Source organism: Phyllopteryx taeniolatus, chromosome 18 (genome assembly GCF_024500385.1).
Source record: "Phyllopteryx taeniolatus isolate TA_2022b chromosome 18, UOR_Ptae_1.2, whole genome shotgun sequence".
NCBI classification, from domain to species: domain Eukaryota; kingdom Metazoa; phylum Chordata; class Actinopteri; order Syngnathiformes; family Syngnathidae; genus Phyllopteryx; species Phyllopteryx taeniolatus.
Window position 1 is genome coordinate 8,847,283 of NC_084519.1, and position 21,815 is coordinate 8,869,097.

The following is a 21,815-nucleotide window of genomic DNA, read 5'->3' on the forward strand; positions in this document are numbered from 1 at the left end:
CAGTCACCCATTTTAAGCACTGGGTGTCAGTGTTGCTTACCGCTGGGGAAAACGCTGCCAGCCACCCAGTCAGGCACATATCAAAAGGTTAGAGGTTAAGTCGCGGCAACAGCGTAACAGTAATCACAGCGAGCACCCTGGGAGTCTTGAACTTCCGGAGCACGTAATCTGATCTCGTCTTGGACGTCAATGACAGCGCGGCCACGGTCAACAACACATCGCCTCTGAGGCAACAACAGGTGTCCCCAGATCAAGGAATAAGAGTCCTGCAAGGTCTCATCGACTCTTGCGTGTTATACATCTTCAAATCAAACATTCCGGGAAACCATAGCAGGTGTCTTCTTCCGAAATGCCGGAGAAGTCACAGGGTCCGGTTTACTGTGATCACTAAAAGGGCAGGGGGCCCGGTCTCAGGTTGCCCCGACTTGAGGGCCCCAGGTAAATTTAGTCATGTGCACTTGCAGTTTTGGCGGTCAGACCCTTTGAGGCGACCACAGAGTGACGACTGGACTGGACTCGGGGGACTTAAACACATACGAGGATACGTACTATGGAATCATGACATCGGCAGAGGAGGGTGAAGACCTGGAGGAGACTGTTGAAAACTATGCCACTGACAAAACATGGAGCTGGGTAATAAAAGCATGCTAGAAGACATTAGGCCGAGTCATTTGTTCATTGGTTCTTTTGAAATGTGAAGTTTAACAGACCTAAATCACAGGTTTAAAAAAAAAAAAAAAAAGTCGTTCCTAGAATATTTGCTTTTTCCTTCCAGACCTTTAGGAGGTGCTAACATACATTACAATGTGGTTGACAACCAGGAGAAGAAGCTGTGACGGTTGATTTTGATCAGCATTTTCTAGCAAAAAAATAAATCATTCGAGAGCAAGTGGGATGCACACCACGGTGGAGTGTCGGCTCGCACGACTGCCTCACAGTTCTGAGGTTCTGGTTTTGAATCTCAGCCCTGGTTTTCCTGTGTGAAGTTTACATGTTCTCCCTCCCCATGCTCGAGTGGCTTTTTTTGTTACTGACTTGAAATTGTCCATAGGTCTGAATGTGAGTGTATGTTGTTTGTCTATTTTAGTGCTCAAATTCAGCAGGGACAGGCTCCAGCTCACCCACAACCCTGTCCTCTGAGGTTTTATTTAAGTGCACACAGAGCCGGAGCAACAATATGAATAAAAAGAATCTAGTGCATGTAATTTGTGTGTGGACTCGTTGGTAATAATAAATAAAATACAATGTGTGGTGAGCCAAAGTAAGTCGTTTAAGTAGGTGTGAGACAGCACGAGTGTAAGATGATCGCCACCGTTTAACATTTGGAGCAAGGGGATGACATTTAAAAGTGTTTGGATGCGTTCTAGTTTCTTGTTATAACTACAAAATGCAATTTCTATGTGTGAATGCTGAATAGCAAATGCTTCACCCAAATGCTGTGGATTAAATTGATTGATATGTTAATGTTTGTGTCACATCATATGACCCTCAGCTGTAAAAAAACATTATTACAAGCTACAGCAACATCCCATCCCGCCGAGTCAGCAGAAAGGGCGAGAACTCCCGCTCCAGGGCCAATTTGGTCACATGATGCCTCATTTGACGACTGCTTTGTGTAAACGCAGCGGCAGATGTGAGTCATCAGAAAGTCGTTGAGTTTTGGGTTCGGTATTCATACACAGTGAATTTGAGCAACAGGAGTGTTTTGAATTGCGAGAATAAGGCCAGGGGTGGGGGACTCCGGACTCGAGTCCAATGACTTGACTCGAGTCAGACTTGAGTCGCCGATTTAAAGACTTGGGATTTGCTTGGCTAAAACTTATTATCAAAGACTCAACATGACTTTGACCTGAACTACATGACTTTACAAGTCTTGCCTGTTTACATTTGAGCCACTAAGCTCTACAGTGGATATTTTTGCCATTTTTAAAGTCCTTATAAAGTGAAAAAATAAGGGTCATCTAAAACTGACATATTACATTTCAATAATAATAATAATAATTTTGAGGAAGAGTGTTGTTAACAACCCTGCCAAATTTGAATGATTAAATAGGCAAGTATATAAAAGGAAGCTTAAAAATGTTTTAAAACCATCAGTTGTCTCCGCTCTCGAACGCTGCGGGCGTGTCTGCTGAATGCGCCGAAGCCACGCCCCGCTCAACTGTCAATCAAATACCACTCCTACGACCTGAATAAAATGAATGGTACTTTATCTAGCATCTTTCTTATGCCCACACATAACTACATGTTTGAGCCACATAAATATAAAATATATCCACTTAAAGCCTCCGATGGCGGGAATATATCCCACCGGGTCGTCGCAGGGCTTTTCCACACCGTGACAACGAGGCGCTCTAAAGCTGTCACGTCAGTGGACTATCTGAAGCGGAGATGCGTTTTCGGAGCGTAGGCGTAGCTAACTGCACATTGTGATTCTATTTCGGTGATTCTCTTCTTTTTTCCTTTGCCCAGAGGCTCTATTGTGCAAAAAGATCATAAATATTCCTATAGATGTAGTTCGCTGACGCTGAGTGGGTCATACAACATCCAGTTGCCCACGATTGGGCCTCGTTCCATCTTGTTCCTTGAAACCTGTCTAAGAAAAGCTGTCTGTCTGGCGTGTCCTCAGAGGACACCATGCCGACAGTATGTGGTGGCACTGACACATGCTGCAAAATCTCAGTGCCTATTAAAAGAAGGACACAAAAGCGACGATTAAATAAACTGAACCTGTCCTATAGTATACACCACATCACATCGTGACAGGATTAAACTCCCTACTTACTCACCAGATGGGGTAAAAGGCAGAATTTCCCTTCCCGAGAACATCAAAGTGTGGAAAAGTCATTAATGTGTGCTTACTATACACCATGCAGCTCTTGAATGTGAGACTGCACAACGCAATGTACCATTAACCAAATAGTAATCAGGCTGTTTTGTCAAGAAGAGATGATTTTGGCAGTCAGCCCTCTCCATTGACGCAAACGCGCGCCTACACCCTAAACTAAAGTAAAAATACAGATACTTGTTTAAAAAGACTAGAAAAAGTAGAAGTACTGATTCAATTCCTTTACTTTTGTAAAAGTATTAGAAAGCACTACTTGGTATTGTTTGTATTGAGAGAAGTAAATACTCAAGTACAGATACCTGAAATTTCTACTTTAGTATTTTTACTTATTATTTATTCAATATATTATATTTAACGTGTACTTCTTTACTACCCAACACTGGAAAATAATAAAATTAAGTACAGATATTTGCATGGCGTGTTTATGCTCACGGAAGGCGGAAGCGGGGTTAGTGTGGGAGGGGTGGGTGGTGGGGGGGTGGCGATTCAAATTGCAAAATAAAAACCGCTGAGCCGTGATTGGCCAACAGGATCACCTCACTGCATCAGGTCGTCTTGGTGACGTCAACTTTTCAGAATCAGAATCATCTTTATTTGCCAAGTATGTCCAAAAAAACATACACAAGGAATTTGTCTTGCCACCGCAGCCACAGTTAAAAAAGGGTTGCATAAAAAAAAAACATTGAAACATTTGTCCAGAAAACATTCCGATCATTTCCTTTTTAGTACCACTACAAATAAATAATTGAATATAATTAATTATACTTTCTTACCTTATTCTTTATCCTTTGATCCTTGTTTGGTTCATAAATGTAGCTTTAGATTATTTAGTTATTCGTTTCATCAAGTGAATTACTCTTGTGGGGAATATAGTATCTATCTATCTATCTATCTATCTATCTATCTATCTATCTATCTATCTATCTATCTATCTATCTATCTATCTATCTATCTATCTATCTATCGCATTAGTTAGATAATTAGCCAGCTAACTTGCGCAACTAATTAATGGCGGTATTTGTTTTGATTGATTTGTTTATGTATTTTCCATACAAATGAACTTGCAACGCACCAGCTCGACGCTGATTGGCCGGTGGGCGGGGCCTTCCCAGTAGCAAGAGACATCGAAGAGCCAGCCAGCCAATCACAAAAAAAAAAATTATAATAAATTTAAAAAAATAATAATAAGAGGCAGCCAGCCTAGCGATACGTCAGCTGTCCGGAGGAATGACTTTTTTTTTTTTTTTTTTTTTACTTCATATGTTCAATTGAACGCGCGTTTGTCGCGGTGACAATAGAAAGAATAGAGAAATAGAGAATAGAAAGTGAACAGTGTTCGAAGGGAAGCGGGTAGTTTATAATGCTCGTTCTCCGCTGAGGAAGTGCTCCATTTTGTCAACCCATTCAGGAGGTAAGAGACGAGTTCATTGACCATTTCCATCCATATATCTTTTACACTCCCACTAGTAATGTTATCGTGCTGGGACCATTTATTGTTGTCTTGCTAAATTCTAACTATAACAGTGTTACGACCATCTTGGAAAACTGTTTGAGCATTTGTTGGGATATCCATGATACCCAGTCGAAGTTCCATCTACTAGTACGCTTTTTTTCCTCGCTAGTAGAGCAACTTTTGCGCACAACTAGGGAGTATTTGACTTACTAGTAACGTTTTCCCCACTACTGGGTAAAATTTCTGTACACAATTAACCTAGTATGTTAAAGTTGCTCTCTTAGTGAGGACAAATAGCTTACTAGTACAGGACCTTAAAGTGAATATTAACAAGACAATTAAGCACACTAGTAGAATGACTAGTAACGTGTTTTCCACTCCTTTATGACATTTCGGCACACTAGTATGACAACTTTGGCATACTAATAGGACAACTACATGTTACTAGTAAGGCAAAACTACCAGTGAGAATTTTGATGCTACTGGTAGACCAAAAGTGGCACTAGTAGTGGGAGGGGGAAAAAAACAAAACGTAGATAGTAGGAGACAGTTATTCTACTAGTGTGATGAATTGTACTTGTGTTTGAAGTGAGGACAAAGAGTGTACTAGTGCATGGACCATAGGCTGGGTAGGAAGGATATCGAATGAATGCTCAAACGGATTTCCATATTTACCCAAAAATGTATTTTCAATTAAAGTGTAAACACTCATGTTGCTTTCTAATTTTGTCTTAGTGCCATCAAGAGGAGTGTAGACATGTTAAGGGGGATGAAAATGACTTCATGTTTTGGTGTCTTTTTATACTCAAATGCATCAAAAGCAACTTATGAGCGTGACAATTGTGTTGTTTTGGAGAGGGGGGGAAAAAACACTCACTCAATCATAGACAAATGAAGGCTGTGGTTTGCTTGCACTTCCCGCTCGCTTTGAGAGTTTCTCTTTCAGCTTCATCTTCATGACAAGATTATTATTCTGTATTGTGAGCATGTGTGGAACTTTTCATGACAGTTCTTCTGACGTTTAGAGTAGTTAATGAGTGTCGCAACATTTAGACAGACTTCTCAGAATCAGCTTGTTTTCCACATGGGCCTCAAGAGAAAGGGGAGAAGGAGATGAGTTTTAAAAAAAAGCAACATTTTTTGTAGTGTTAATTCCTTTTTTTCTCTCCTCTCCAAAGTCAAAGCGCTTCCGCTCTCAGAAAGAGATCTACCACAGCTCACGTGGCGACAGCAGCGAGGATGAATAGAAGCTTTAAAAATAGCTGCTGTCTTCAGATGAACTATTTTCAATTTGCCGTATTCGTTGAAGGGAAAAAACTCTGTGGTGTGTTCAAACCAAAATGTTGTCAACTCAGCTGGTGGGGGGAAATGAAGCAACTGACTTGATATGCTCTTGTGCAACATTATCGCCTGCTTTCAAAAAATTCTAGTCATTGCCTCTCGTCCAACGTCAGTCACCCACGACCCTAATGAGAACAAGGACTATGGAAAAAAATGGATGGTATGCATACGTCTGTGGGAACAGTTTTTAGGAAGGCCCTTTTCTGTTCCACGGTTCATAAAGACACTTTTAGATGAATTTGGGGTAGAAGAAGCCCATAAAACACCTCCAGGTTGAATAGATAGACCTAAATGTCCACAAGCGTGCTCCCAAAATATTGTCGAGTGTCGTCCCAGAAGTGTATTGGTCACTGGTCAACATCCTCCTCCCATTTCTTATAATACGTGACGCAGGCCATCACTTTTTGACCTTTTTGAACTCGAGTGTCAGGAAAAGGGTTTGGCAGGATTCCTACACCTTCGGGCACGGGAAAGTGACCGAGGGAATGTAGGGCGTTCACGAGTGTGTGTGTGCACCGGGCCCGAATTTCTCAGAGCCACAACGTACCTGAGAACAGAGTGTTAGAATAACAATTGTGAGCAAAAACATAAAATGCCTCTTTTTATGCTTCTGTTTTGTCTCCACCAGACCCGTCAGACCATGAACTACGTGGGCCAGTTGGCGGGTCAGGTGTTCGTACAGGTCAAGGAGCTGTATCGAGGCCTCAACCCGGCCACGCTGTCGGGCTGCATCGACGTCATCGTCGTGCGGCAGCCCGATGGCTCCCTGCACTGCTCGCCCTTCCACGTCCGCTTCGGCAAGATGGGCGTCCTCCACTCCCGAGAGAAAGTGGTGAGGAAATGGAATGTCAATTACAATTAGATATATTTTTTTAAATCATTATTTTTTTTTTATTATGTATAGGTGGACATGGAAATTAATGGAGAGCCAGTGGATCTACATATGAAGCTCGGCGATAATGGAGAGGCTTTCTTTGTCAAAGAAATGGAAAATAATCAGGTACAGAAAAAGAAAAAGAAAATAAATCACATTACAGCAACTGCCATTCACTGTACTAATTAACCCTCCTGTTATATTGTGGGTAAATTGACCCACTTAAAAATCTAAAAAGTTAATATGATTAAACTTGGGCATTCAATACAAAATTGAATTTGGATTATGTTATTATATTTTTGGGATAAAATTAATTAATGATTAAAGGAGAGTTTCCCATATTGCCAGCCATTTTTGAAGATTTTGAGTGATCTTTTAAGACCCACACAATATTGTGTTTTGTGATACTATAAGCACCGAACCTACCAAAAGAAAATAGAATCTCTTCTTTCACCAGAAAAAAATGTTTGTTTCTAGTTTTTCTCATTCGTTAGTAATCAGCAGTAGAACATGGGTTGGTTTTACCAAAAGCAGGTTTCTGATCAAAAAGAAAAAGAAAACGAGAAACATGTCAAGCAAAACAATGACTTTGACAATAATATTTTTTGCTTTTCTGACACCTCAAATTATAAACAAACAAAAACAATACGGAGAAAGGGCTTTTGATGGCAAAATAATAATTTATTTACAGATATGCAACTGAGAAACGCACCGTGAGTGACACTGACTCACCGCATCACGTCTTTTTTACATGGTGTTCGCCATTCACTGCATACATTAAAGTAAGATGACAGTAAGTTACACAGCAGCCTATTGCCATTTTGTTATTTTTGTAATTTATTTTGAGGGAGGCAAAACTTTGTTTGGTTAAGATGAAGTGTTTACTTGTTTAAAACACATTCACTGCCATTGACGGCTTTAGAAGTCAAATGTCCATGTTAACTGGGAAGGCTGGCAGTGAATGAGTTCTGGGGCATGGCATCGAACAGAGTGGAGGGTGGCAAACTGCACTGTATCCTACTGAGAGCTGTTTATAATATTTTGCCACTCTCAGGTATACATATGCTCACCAGAAATGTTAGAAAAACATGTTAGACGGTCCCACCATTAAGGATTCAAAGAAAAACGCACGCCTCCATCACAAACAGCTCTGACGCGCAATTCCAAATATTTTATACGTACTCGGCTTGGGGAAATAAGGTCACGCTGTGTATGCGGAGTTGGCGTAGCCGCCAGGAATTTCTTCTTTTCCTTTTTTAGCTGGACAACGTTCCTCTGTTTCCCAGAAAGCATTTACTAACCTACCTGTATATTCAAGGCCCAGTAAGGCCATAAATCTTTTGTATTTACAGTTTTTAAGTCTTTGGAGATCATTATGAGTCAATCAAAACTCAAGTTCATGGAACCACTGTAAAAGAAGGTGCAGTTCCCCATTTCTTAGAAAGCTGTTTTTTAAAAAAATAAAATAAAATGTTTAATTTTGTCGGCCCTTTGGGAGTTTGTGCATCAGGACTACCCATGCACGTGAGAACGTGTGCAGCTAAAATACATAACCAAGCCATAAACTACCGAGACTAAGGAATGGCATCAACAAGGGTAGACGGTGATTTATGTCAGCCGGACGGGTGTCAGATTCCTGCGGCTCGGGAAAAGCAGGGCAGGAAAGAGGAAGGATCCGAGTTGTTTACTTACTTTTTAAAAACGTGACGGCTATTCCACAGATCATGATATCAAATGTCTTCGACCTCACTTGCTCTCTTGTGCCAAACGATACATGCACACGAGACGGTTCTCAAACCTCCTGGAAAGTGCTCTACTTTCCTGGAAGGAAGTGTGATTAAACCACTCAGAGTTCTTTTTTTCAGCTGCTTTTCAGATTTCCGCTTATTGTGGGAGACACCAGGAAAAGATGAAACGCTTTTGCTAATCAAGCCAAAGGCGATAAATATGCAGATAAAAGCCAGATAAAATGCATAAACATAACCAGAAGCTGAAGGTATTTTATTTTTTTCGTGTGAATGCTGAGAGTCACAGAACTGTAACGCCGTACAAGACCGATGATTGTCTCTCAGTATTTACTCAATCCTCACTTTTGATCACAAATGCCAAGCCTAGGGCAGCACAAGAAGCCAACATGGATAACAGTCTTCGACGGACTCACAAAAAGATGGTCAAGTGAATCCTTTGACTTCATACTAAACTCAAATCTCAAGGGATTAGCTGGAGTCTTGTAAGATTTTGAGGGAGTTTTATAGTGCAGCTAATTTATTTATTTATTTTTTTACATTAAATATCAACAGGAAGTGGTTCCCCCCTACCTGGCCACCTCTCCTATCCTGTCAGACGGGCTCGTTCTGATGAGCTCCTCGCTGATGGGGAAGACCTCCGGGCCTTCCGTGCAGACCCTGGGCTCCGCGGGGAGCAGCGGTGAGACCGGCAGCGCGATGGCGATGATGATGAAGAAGAGAAGAAAGAGAAGGAGGAAAGCCCGGTCCGACAGCATGAAGAGTGAGGAGGGCGGCGACTACTCGGAGGACGAGGACATGTTCACCATCGACATCAGCTCCGATGAGGAGATGGACAGCAACAGGTGAGCAAGAGGATGCAAAATGGAGGAAAGTGAGTCATGCTTATATGAACGCAGTGAACTTGACTCACTTCACAACAAGCAGCAGTTTTTCAAATAGTTCTTTAAAAAGAGGCTTCAAGATGCACTCCCACTCCCAGTTGAAGTTTACTGCAAACTAAACATAAAACAGCCTAACAGGTATGATTTTGGAAGGTGGGAGGAAGCCAGAACATGCAAACCTCTCAGAGGAAGGCCTAAGCCACTTTTAGGTACTGAAGTGATGTGTAAGGGGGGTGGAGGGGGGAGTGGTAGTGATACTCTTCACTTCTTTTTACAATGAAAACTGCTGCTTGGTGAAAACGGGACTATATGCCGTCCATTTTTGGCCCATCAACGGAGCAACAACAGTCCACGTGACGAAGTCAAGCCAGCAATACATGACGGAGGAAAGTCATATGGAAAACATCAGCAGGACGTGATTGTTCCCTCACAATTTGCACGGTCCAGGTCAAGCGTCTTGGCCACCGCGGTGTTCTGTAACTCTGCCTGTGATGTGCAAGCTCAGCGTTCCCAGGATCCCAAACAGTCCAGCATGCGGCGTATGCGGGCCAGGCATGCGGCTACCGGCAGCGTGTCGGCCACACTGGCTGCTTTTACGCTACGGGCCTGATTCACTAAAGGTTTGCGTGTGCAAAAACGGGCACAATCTCGACTGCAATCTACATCTACATCCATCATCACTAGGTCACATTTAATATGATCTGTGTGAGATCTAAATTTGGACTATAAAACACAAGACTGAAGCATGTAGAACTTGACACGTCTGACCTATTTTTTATTTTATTTCTTTAAAGAGTGAGACGACGCAATAAAACACTGTGAGAAAGACATTTGATCACATGCTGTCAGCTGTCAACAAGTTATCTAAGAAGCAATTTTCGGAGTCATAATTGTTACAAAAAAAGGCAATGTCTAAATCTGTAGTTCCATTTTACAGAGCCCAGAATCTTCCTACATGTACAGTATGTTTTACAAGTTCCAACAGGGCAACACTGTCGTCCCCCGAAGGAGAAGTCTTCAAGGAGACCAAAATCCGTTTTACAGGCCGGTGGTGGAAAAAAAAAAATCTGAATTGGCATTTCCACTTTTTTTTAGTATACTGCCGCTTGGTGGCCGAGTCACTCATACCAGAAATTGGAATTAATTAATTATGATGCGCAAACAGTTTAAGTCTTTACATTTAATTGAATTGTTCTTACTATATTGTTAGCCTCATAGCATAATTGTTATTACAGCTGTTTCTTAGAGTACAATATTATTGAGTACTATTTTCGTTTCCTATATTACAAAATATTTAGTTTTTTGGGGCGGGACGGTGGTTAGCACATTTGCCTCACAGTTTGGAGTTTGCATGTTTTCTCCGGGCACTCCGGTTTCCTCCCACATCCCAAAAACATGCGTGGTAGGTTGATTGAAGACTCTAAATTGCCCGTAGGTGTGAATGTGAGTACGAATGGTTGTTTGTTTATATGTGCCCTGTGTTTGATTGGCAACCAGTTCAGGGTGTAGCCCGCCTCCTGCCCAGAGTCGGCTGGGATAGGCTCCAGCACGCGCGCAGCATAAGCGGTACGGAAAATGGATGGAAGGATCGTTTTTTGAGGGGGAGACTGGAACAAATGAATGGCATTTCCATTCATTTCAATGGGGAAAAACGATTTGAGATACGATTGTTTCTTGTATCTCATGGCACCACTTGAATAGGAAAATATGTTTTTTCATTTTAGGATTTTTTTTAATGTAACACCATTTAAAAAATAACATGCTATAAAACATAATATACATGTATCATCATTAAATTACATATAAATAATTGGACAACATAATATTTTTTAACATTCAAAATCCGACCAAAATGCAGAGGGCTTTTGCTTTAACGTTGAAAATAAAAGTGGTTGAGAACCTTGGCTGCTCGAGCGCTAACGAGAGCACCAAAATAGCAGCAAAAATGACTGTAGCCCATTTACAAACCATTTTTTTTCTTAGTTTCTTTATTGAACAAGACTGCAAAAGATTACATGTTGCACTGAATGCGTTTCAGGCCCTCTTCCAGGGAAGCGGCACTCGGGCCGACCAATGGTTCTTTCAAACAGTCTGCCGTCTATGCGCACTCCGATGGCGACTGGAGTCCCCTCCAGAGGTGACACTTTTGTTCAGTACTAAATCACAAATTTCTGCATGAACATGTTGTTTTACAACAATTTGTTTTTTTCCACTCTCAGCCCAGGAAACTCCCGTCCCGCTTCTCCCAAAAGCGACACTGAGCTCATGATGAAGCCTTCCGATGCAGTCGATCAAGATTCGGCCATGCACTGGGCGTGGGGAGAGCTGCCTCAGGCTGCCACTGTAAGCATCCACCACAGCATCATCTCATCAATACTTCCCTCGCTGGATGAATGTTTAATGTCCTCTGTATGTAACGTGACCCACCCCCACCTCCGCTGTAGCCATCTTTCCTTTCAATGAAATTCGAGCCACCGCCAGTTTGTCCCGTGTCAATCCCGGTATCGGAGAGCACGCACTTCCGAGTGATTGCCCACGAGGCCTCATCAGAGGAGATTGCCGTCGCCATGGCGATGGAGACAGACTCTTCGAGGATGGAGACATCGATGGATTGCGCGCCGTCCCATATGACGCCAGATGTGGAGGAGACAACGGGCCGCCCGTCGGTTAATACTGACTCTCCGTCGAAGAAAAAAGGTAATATAGTGGGGCCTTGACTTAGGAGGGCCCAACAAGCTGTCGCTTGGTCAGTTTTTTATTTTACTTATTTTTTGCTTTGTATTGCTACCCAAAATTCGATTTACTAGCGAGCTTCAGATAATTAGCAATTATGGTACTGTAATGCCCTTGCATGTGGGCAAGGAGAGCCCCCCCCCCCCTTGGCAACACACTTTTATCAATTTTTCTAATGGCACAAACAGCCAAACACAAAAACAAAGTGCCCCGACTGCGAATGATGTCGCTTGCGCAAAGCCACCACGGACTCTGGCCGTCGCTTGAAAGTGAATCTGGATCTTCGCCCAGCCTAGTTAATCCTTTCATTGGTGGGGAAAAAAAACTCCATGTGGGGACAGTTATTTTCAAAATGTTTTGAAATGAAAATGTCTGTTTTTGTAGACAAAAGGAGCCGTCATCTCGGCGCTGATGGAGTTTATTTGGATGACCTCACCGAACTGGAGCCTGAAGTGGCCGCCTTGTATTTCCCAAAGAGGTACAGTACAATATGTGGTTCCTACAGATCCTATTTACTCCATATGGGCAGTATTGAGGGCGGGGGGACAGCCCTTCATGGTGGTTAGGTTAGGTTCTTAATGTCCCATAAATGTTAATTCTTCATCTTAACAAGACATTTTGGACAATTCTACCACCCAACTCCAAATTGTATTCCATTCTTACTTCCCGCAGCCATGCGACAATACTTTTATCCAAGTAGTGTATAGTGTTGCCCCGCATATTTTCAATCCGTTACTTGGGAATTCACCTATTTGTAGAGTTTATTTTTGGAACCTATCTCTGTTATTTGCTGAAAAACTCACTGATTGGGTATTTTTGTGCTCAGGCCAAAGCCCCGTCAAACATAAAAATAGAGTTTTGGCACCAACTTGTTGTATTGTGGTGCCAAGGAGTTATGTTGAAATGAGGGGAGGAGTTTCTAGTAGTAGAAAAGTGGTGCTTTGCTGCCATCTTGTGGATTTATAGGCAATTATCAACCTTTTTTCAATGAAAGTGGTGTGTTGAGATACAAGTTCAATTCTTTCTGTTAGTAACGCAGAACACTCGTATCTCAAATCATCGTTCCCCATCTAAATGATTGGAAATGCTGTTAATCTTTCACAGCCTCCCATAAAAACAACAACAATCTTAAAAAAATGTTTTTAATAAGAAAATAACACTCTGTATTACTGTACTTTATAACAACATTCAGTAATGGCATAATAGATCAATGGACATTGTGCTGCTCCTTCTGGTGTGTGCGCTCTTGGCTACCTGGGGGCAGTATAATAAACGTGGCAGTATAATAAACGTGTAAACATCTTCACGCCACTGTACATCTGTAATATTAGTCGTTCCACGCAGAGGAGAAAGAAAATATGTCTGTAAGTACTGTTATATTAGATGTCTACATATTTTGCTCCACCATCAAATCAAAGGAAGAAAATTGGCCGAACGACGACTCATACCTCAAAAAACCCGTAGGTTGGGTCACTCGCATTTTAAGGCACCAGATTTTTGCTATTCACGGCAGGCCTCGGTGTATTCGCAAAGGATTACTGCATTAAAGTCCCCCCCCCCCCCCCAAAAAAAAAAAAATGTCACCTGGCTCGTCACAGTGATGGAACCGGAGCAGTGAAGAGCGTGTCGGACCCGGGCCTCCGCAGCACCAGCCTCTCCCCTCAGTCGCTGAGCTCCGGGGGAGACAGCGGCGTGGACGGCTTCAGCGACCCGATGGGCAACCTGCCGTCCAACGCCATCTCGCTGTGCGGCGGCCTGACCGACAACAAGGAGATAGGCAAAGGTAAGGCAGCTCACGTGGGAATGGCCTCAGAAACTCCTAAAAGTCCACTTATCTGCTTGTACTCACAGAGCAGTTCCACGCAAAGATTATCTCGTACCAGAAGTTTGTTCAGAACCCGGCGGTCATTGACGACCCCAACCTGGTGGTGAAAATTGGCTCCAAGTAAGAAAGACACTTGTAGAAAATGACAAAATAAAAAATCAATGGCCACAACATTACAGGTAGACCTGCAAAAGCTTAAACTCATTATAGCTGTGGGTGAGCTAGAGCCTATTCCAGCTGTTTTTCTCAGGAGATGGAGGGTGGGGGTGGAGAAGTGGCAGTAAAACAGGCCAAAGTCCAGATGTCAAGAGCAAATTTGTATACTAGTTGTGTTTTAACTAAAGGCGAGCGTAAAAATAAGATTTGTGGGGGATTTAAAGATTTGTACAGAGGTAGCTGCTCAAATTCCTGCAGGTAGGACATTCCAGAGTTGCAGAGACTGAATAGAGAATGTTTTAGAACCTGCTGACTTCTTTTCAGTTCTCAAAGTCATCAAAAGACCAGCACGTTGCGAATGTAGGTCTCAGAATGGAACATGCGGTACCTCTACGTCAGCAAGATGGGAAGGTGCTAAGCAGTGTAAGATTTTATGAGTAAGTTAGCTGCTATGCGTGTTGTGTCTGTCATCTTTGAGTTGCAAACCTTGCATGTTCCCACTCTTTTTCACAGATTTTTCTCAAGAACAAAATCTTTTCATCCAAATGTAATAATTGATACTGCACTCCACATCACAGCATACTGGTGGGCTGGCAGGTTCGTACACACTACACAAAAAATAGCTTCTTTTCAAAAACATAACAAATGGCGCAATGTTGAAAATGCACATTCTCACTTGTAATCAGGCGACACTTGTCAAATCGAATCTCGTGATTTTTTAAACGTGGGGTGTGTCCATAGCTGTGAATGTGAGTGTGAATGCTTGTTTGTCAATATGTACCCTGAGATTGCGTGGTGACCACCCAATTGTCAGCTGGGATAGGCTCCAGTTCACCTACGACCCTTATGAACACGCTAGAAAACAACTTTTGTACCGGATCTCAATAGGCTGTACAGGTGCACCAAATGAAGTGGCCAACTTCAGACGAGTTATTTTTCGCTCCTTTTCCTATAGGGAACTGATATAAATGCGCCCCGGTTTCTCTGCTCAGATACTATAATTGGAGCACTGCTGCTCCCATCATGCTGGCGATGCAGGCCTTTCAGAAGCCACTGCCAAAGGTAAGAAATCACACACACACACACACACATTGAATACGAATGAAGCACTCTCATCCATTTGCGTTACCTGAAGTAGCCTCTTGCTTGCACTGCAATACGTACCTGGCAACCAAAAGTTGGCATCTGACTGAAACTCTTCCTTCTGTCCCTCCTCCCTGTTCATTTACAACCCGCTTTCATCCCAATCACCCATTAGTACACATGCTTATCCATCATTTACTCCGCCTTCCAATTCCTTCTCTGCCGTGTCACTGATCTGCTGGGCTACAGCTCTGTAATTTCATCTTCGGCGTCATCATTTTGCATCCATACCCCAACATTATGATTTATTTATAGTCTGCTTCTTTTGCCTAAGTGTGCTTTTTTTTTTTCCCCATTTGTTTTTGTGTTTTGTGTTCGGGGTATCATGTGATCCGCTCCAGGCCGCTGTGGAGACCATCATGAAGGAGAAGATGCCCAAGAAAGGAGGGAGGTGGTGGTTCTCCTGGAGAGGCCGCAACAGCAAATCGGTACTTTCACTGAGGCTGCAACTAGCGATTATGTTAATAATCGATTATTCTGCTGATTATTTTTTCAATAAATCAATTAATTGGATAATAATGAAAAAAAAACTCCATTGCTTTATTCAAAAACTGGACATTATTTCAAATGGACAGTGCAGAAAACACACAAACATACTGGTTTGATACGTAACATGTCACAAAATTGTCCAAAATGTTGATCATTGTTTTCCAAACTAAAAGCAGATGTTTGTAAATGTCTTATTTTGGTTCACCACAAAGGTAAGCAGTCCGCTTTCATGGAGGACTACATGAATCTGAGCATACGTATTTACTGAAATTCCGAGGATTTGGACAATTTGAAGTTAAACAAGGCCTCTTAATCGATGATCAAAATAGCTGTCGATTGAATTGGATTTGTTTTCTAATTTAATTAACTGTAGCACCTCTAAATTTCACATATTACTGCAGTGCAGACAAACGAAGAAGACTTTCACAACAACTGTAAGCGACTCAGCAATCTGTAGTCAGTAATCTAATATACCCCGGTGGGAATTGCTATATTGTCTGTAATGTTTTTGAAATGTGTATCTTGGATTTTTTGGGGGGTTACATTTCATTGAGCAATAGCGTGATAATACTGATAATCGTGATTATTTAGGATGTGACATTTTCATACCGTCTCATCTCTAGTAGTATTTGGTCACATAAATGTCTGAGTGTAATGCACACGTCGCTCCCCTTTTGATAGGATTCCGTCTCGGAACGCGGTGCCTGCGGCTCGGCTCAAGTCGGGACGTTGGCCAGCCGACGTAAAGAAGAGACATCGTCCAGCGACGAAGATCACAAGCAGAGCTCCGCCAGCGTCCCGTCGGAGGCCGGGATGGCCACGGGAAGCGTGTCGTACAAGAAGACGCTGCGACTCACCTCGGAGCAGCTGGTGAGATATCTACTCCTCAAACCGTGTTCCTCGGCTCTACCGCAGTTCGTCGTTGACGGGTCCGCTATCACACGTTTTTTTAAAGTGATCCGTTGTCTGGGGTTTTACAGTATACTTACTACACTATATGATTTAAATAAAAATCTTCTTTCTCTCTATTGTACATTTTCACCTATTGCCGATGGAACGGCGACATAGTCACCGCGATAAACAGGGGTTCACTGTAGCTGCAATCTGTTATTTTTTTTAATTGTGTCTCTGACACATACATATTGTATTTGCTATATTCTGTGAATGCAGATGTCACTGCAGCTTCAGGAGGGTGCCAACGACGTGGTGTTCAGCGTGACCACTCAGTACCAGGGAACGTGTCGTTGCCAGGGAACCATCTACCTCTGGAAATGGGATGACAAGATCATCATTTCCGACATTGACGGAACCATCACAAGGTATGTGTGTGTGCGTGTGTGTGTGTGTGAGTAGCCGTGCGAGCACTCACTCACACCTCACACATCCTCACAAACACGCAGGCTCAAACTTAATGGAAAAGTAGTGTTTCGGTGCCATCTTGTGGCACTTATACAGCGATCCCTCATTTTTCGCGGTTAAATGGGACCACAACCCGAAAGGTGAAAAACCGCGAAGAGGCTTGGGTTGGTGCCGGAGGGTTGGCCTTTGTCCTGATCAAATTAGTGTCCAAACTCACTGTCCTTTCCCTGCAATCAGCAATCCACAATGCCAATGCGGCTTCCATTTTCACAATTCTCTTATTACGCGGAGTTACCACACGTTTCGCTTCCTTATTGAAGGTTGGTTGAAGCAGTTTTGCGTATGTTTGCTTCCTCTTTCTTGATGTACCGCACTGTAGATTCATTCACGCCATAATGGCGTGCCACAGATGCATAACTTCTGCCCTCTTTAATCTATCTTTTTCACTCTTTTGCTGATGGTAATCATCTTCTTCTTCCTCTTGGGCGCCCCAGAGGAAACTTTCGCAGGGGCACAGCGCTTCGGCGGCATTGTAAGGGCTTGCTTAACTAATCAAAAAAATGATCGCTTAAACAAAAAATTTTATTGCGAACACAACAGCGTGGACGAGACTGGCGAGACACAACAAGGGAAGATGCCGGGTGAGGCTGCGATGATGCGCAGCTAATCAGCTCACGGGATAAATCCACTCGTGCTCTCATTGAAACAACGCGTCTTTCCGCAATATGGCTGTATTTAAAAAAAAAAAAAAACATTTTATGAATATTTTGGAAAAACCCACGGGGCACTGAAGCCGCAAAACGTGAAGCGCGAAGTAGCGAGGGAGCACTGTAGTAAATTATAAACATTTTGTCAATTACTTAGAATCGCCGGGCTTACAGTAATTGTGTAAAGTACAGCGCAGCCTCGATAAAACGGACGTCGATATAACAGATATTGGATAAAACAAACCGTCGGGACCGAAGAATTTGTCACTTAAACTGCCGCTGTGGTTTACTGGCCTTGTGGCGGAACATAGGCAGACAATGGGAAACACATATTTCCAGGTCAACAGAGTAGCCCGTGCCTATGTGCCATATTGAATGTGGTGATATTCCATCAAACGCAATGCATTCACACATGGCGGCCATGTTGAATGTGGCGAATTTCCAAGGATTGTATTGACATGGTGGCCGTCATGGCAGGAGTTCTATCTATTCTCGCATAGAAATCTCCGTCGAGCGAGACCAGCATGGCGTGGGGAGAATTTCTTTCTGTAACAGATGTCTCTGGAGCTGTACTTCAGTCTGGAGCATGCTGGTTTTTTTTTGTACAGTGACAGTGTTTTTTGTTTTTTGGTCAAGTAATGGCATCTAATCTTAACCAATTTTGGAAAGAGGAAGCACACTAATTCCTCGTGGCTCATAATTGCGACCCACCCGACTTTCCACAAGTAAAATGTAGAACATTTTGAACATTTTCAAGCTTTTTTTTTATAATTATTTACAATAACTATGTACTGTACCGGGCGTTTTAGGGCAGAAAAAAAGTGCAAAACAATAATTGTGTACTGTACCGTCATATGGGTGCAAAAAAAGTCATTCAATGTAACAGGCAATCATTTGTAAAGGACAACCTCCCGTCCCTATTAGTCTGTTATATCGAGGTTCCACTGTACACCAATAACCGTCCAGGTCATTGTTCATTACAGTGCCACATTAACGTTTATTGATTGTGTCATCCAGCCATGTTTTCGATCCCAAGGGTGATTATGAACGTAAATTCATGTTTGCTTCCAGGTCGGACACGCTGGGCCACATCCTGCCCACTTTGGGTAAAGACTGGACCCACCAGGGCATCGCACAGCTCTACCATAAAGTCAGCCAGTAAGCACTCGCTCATTAACAGTCTGCCATACGACATTGTGTCAATAACAGCACTCAGCGGTCATCCTTCACTCCCAACATCAGAAACGGCTACAAGATCCTGTACTGCTCGGCCCGAGCTATCGGCATGGCGGACATGACGCGGGGCTACCTGCACTGGGTGAGCGAGAGGGGCACTATGCTTCCTGTGGGGCCCGTGTTGCTCAGCCCCAGCAGCCTGTTTTCAGCACTGCACAGGTCCGACAACACACACACACACACACACACATGCATACACACTTGACACACTGTACGTGGCTGATGTGGTTTGCTGACGTGTGTGTGCGCGTACGGAAAGGTCCATGTACTAGTATGTTCCTTGTCCTCACTAGTAGGACAACTTCGGTAGGCTACACAAGTTGGACATGTTACGAATGAAGCAAAACTGAATGCCACTAGCACAAAGCAATGATCAAAGGTCTTTGTACTTGTCTTTCGATAGGGAAGTGATCGAGAAGAAGCCGGAGAAGTTCAAGGTGGAATGTCTAACTGATATCAGGAACCTCTTTTACCCCAACACGCAGCCTTTCTATGCGGCCTTTGGCAACAGGCCCACGGTAGACACACACACACACATCCATTTTCCGTACCGCTTATCCTCACTAGTCAATTTTCACAATTCACAATGGCCCTTTGAAGCTCACAATCTAATGCCTATATCACTAAATGCATCCTTCCTTGCTAACTCTATTTTGATTGACAGGATGTGTTTTCCTACAAAGAAGTCGGGGTCCCACTGAACAGGATTTTCACGGTGAACCCCAAAGGGGAGCTGGTGCAGGAACACGCCAAGACCAACATCTCATCGTGCGTCCACTTTACATGAGCAACTATATATATATATATATATATATATATATATGACCCCATAACTTAAGTCATTTTGTTTCCTACTTGTAGGTACGTGCGTCTGGGGGAGGTGGTGGACCACGTGTTCCCGCTCAAGATGCGAGCCTCGTCCTCGGACTTTCCCTGCTCGGACACCTACAGCCACTTCACCTACTGGAGGGAGCAGCTCCCCCTGGTGGACAGTCATGGAACCACACCCTCTAGGACCCCCGGTCACTGGCAGCTGACCCCTAGTAGTAGTAGTAGTAGTAGTGGTTAGAATTAACCAGCAGCTTGCTACTGGTACATTCTCGTACTCGGCATAGCACCTTTTACCAAACACGATGCGCTGAAGTGCACTTTGTGACTGAATAATTGATTCAGAGCATCTTATTGATTTGAAGTGAGCCTTTATTTTTACTTGCGATAAACTTGGTGCCAAATATATACTTTTATTTTCTTATCTTATATAGTATATATATATATATATATAGAGAGAGAGAGAAACATCCATTCACTGCGTCTAGTAACATTTTCCACCACTATGACATTTCTGCACACAAGTAGAAAAATGTTGGCATATTAGTACAACATGTTACAAGTGAGGCAAACTACTAGTGTGCCTGTTGAAGCTACTAGGAGCCTACTAGTATGTCACACATGCCTGCTAGTTGGGCCTAGCTGTGTTATAGTGCAGCACAGTAATTTACTTGTAAGATACTGTAAGCCAAAAGAGGCACTAGTAGGATACAGATTAAGGCTGCAATTTAATCATTACTCTGCATTAAGTGTAAAAAAAAAAAAAAAAAAAAAATGTAATAGGCAAACAAAGGAAAGAAACTTTTTTTCACCACAGCACCATCTGATGGATCTGGTGGGGCACTGCCCCACTCCTCTTTGTGGATACACATTAAGGTTGCAATATGTATACATACAGTATGTTCCTCCAGAGCAGGATATGGCTAATTTTACAAATGACATCAGTTATTTTGTAAATTAGCCAAAATGTGATGTCACAATGGGGCAAATCATCTGAATAATATCAGGATAATGTGAGCTTGTTTTTGCACGCACAATTAAGAAAGAAAACGGACTACGTACTGTGGATAGAAAGAAAACTTAAAAATATGAACACCTTCGTCACTTCTTTGGCATCAAATGCCTTGAAATGTACAAATCTCTTATTTTCATTCCAATGCACCTGATATCCCTTATAAGAAATACTGTAAAATTCCCTTCATAACTTCTTGGACATGACTTTTGATTGCATTGACAGAAAGATTCATTTTCACTCATACTTCCTGTTTCAGTCACATGTTTTGTGACAAACCAAATCAGACTATCGCAGTATCTCTGCTCGATGACGTGTATGTACTGTATTGTATATTATGCTTGAAAATATGTATTATTCTTTCTATGAAAGAGTTTGAAGTTTGACCCCGTCTTCTCTGTGTAGACCACCCTCACTGTTTAAATAAGTGTCAACAAAGTCAGATAAAAAATGATCTTGTCGAGTTTGCTTTTAACGTATTACTGGAGAATGGGAATAGAGGATGCCTGGGTCGTGTGCAGCCATCCATATGCAGTTCAACAATTACTGCAGCAGGGGTGGAGAACTACACTACATTTACAGCTTTATTGTGGTTGGTCGGTCGCACCCCGCCACAGTATAGCAGAGTGTGTTTTTAAAATTATTATTATTATTTTTTTTTTAACGATAAGTGGTGCCTTGGTATACAAGTGACCCGACTCACGAGGTTTTCAAGATACGAGCCATCGTTCGGCTGATATTTTGTTAAGCAAGGGATATTTGAACACTAACAGTGAAGCAACGCATGTATACAGACGATATAACAATACAGGCGTATATTATTTATCCTCTGTGAAGAACGACTAATAGTAATGCTGAGTTGTGACATCTCCGTTGCAATGTATATCCGTATGTGTGTTTTATACTGCCCCCAGGTGGCCAAGGTGCACACACCAGAAGGAGGCGCACAATGTACATTTTATTGAAGCAAAAAAGGGAGAGAAAAACACATTTTTTACAATTTATTTAATTGCCAATACTGTATGTGTTTATAAAGTACACTTTTATAGCATGCTATTTTTTTTTTCTCACATTTCAAATATTTGTGTTGTTTTTATTGGGAGGGCTTGAACGGATTAATGGCATTTCCATTCAGGGAAAGATGTTTATTTTTTTCATTTATTTTGAAGTCAGCGTGGTCAG

General features: G+C 42.4%; 1 protein-coding gene across 2 annotated transcripts; it reads left to right on the plus strand.

Annotated features, from left to right (window-relative positions):
* Window positions 1-280: 280 nt before the first annotated feature.
* lpin1b (lipin 1b) lies at window positions 281-21,096 on the plus strand. 2 transcript variants are annotated; one of them, XM_061754804.1, is made up of 19 exons: window positions 281-633; window positions 6,271-6,474; window positions 6,547-6,642; window positions 8,817-9,106; window positions 11,184-11,282; window positions 11,365-11,488; window positions 11,590-11,842; window positions 12,263-12,356; window positions 13,477-13,661; window positions 13,730-13,823; window positions 14,852-14,921; window positions 15,344-15,430; window positions 16,173-16,361; window positions 16,662-16,810; window positions 18,629-18,715; window positions 18,800-18,952; window positions 19,197-19,311; window positions 19,458-19,561; window positions 19,655-21,096. In XM_061754804.1, exons 1-19 carry the CDS (start codon window positions 559-561, stop codon window positions 19,860-19,862), a joined length of 2,676 nt encoding a protein of 891 aa, XP_061610788.1. In that variant the 5' UTR covers window positions 281-558; the 3' UTR covers window positions 19,863-21,096. The 2 variants fall into 2 exon arrangements, with proteins under 2 accessions (XP_061610788.1, XP_061610789.1); XM_061754805.1 differs by lacking the exon at window positions 281-633 and adding an exon at window positions 4,080-4,259.
* Window positions 21,097-21,815: the final 719 nt, after the last annotated feature.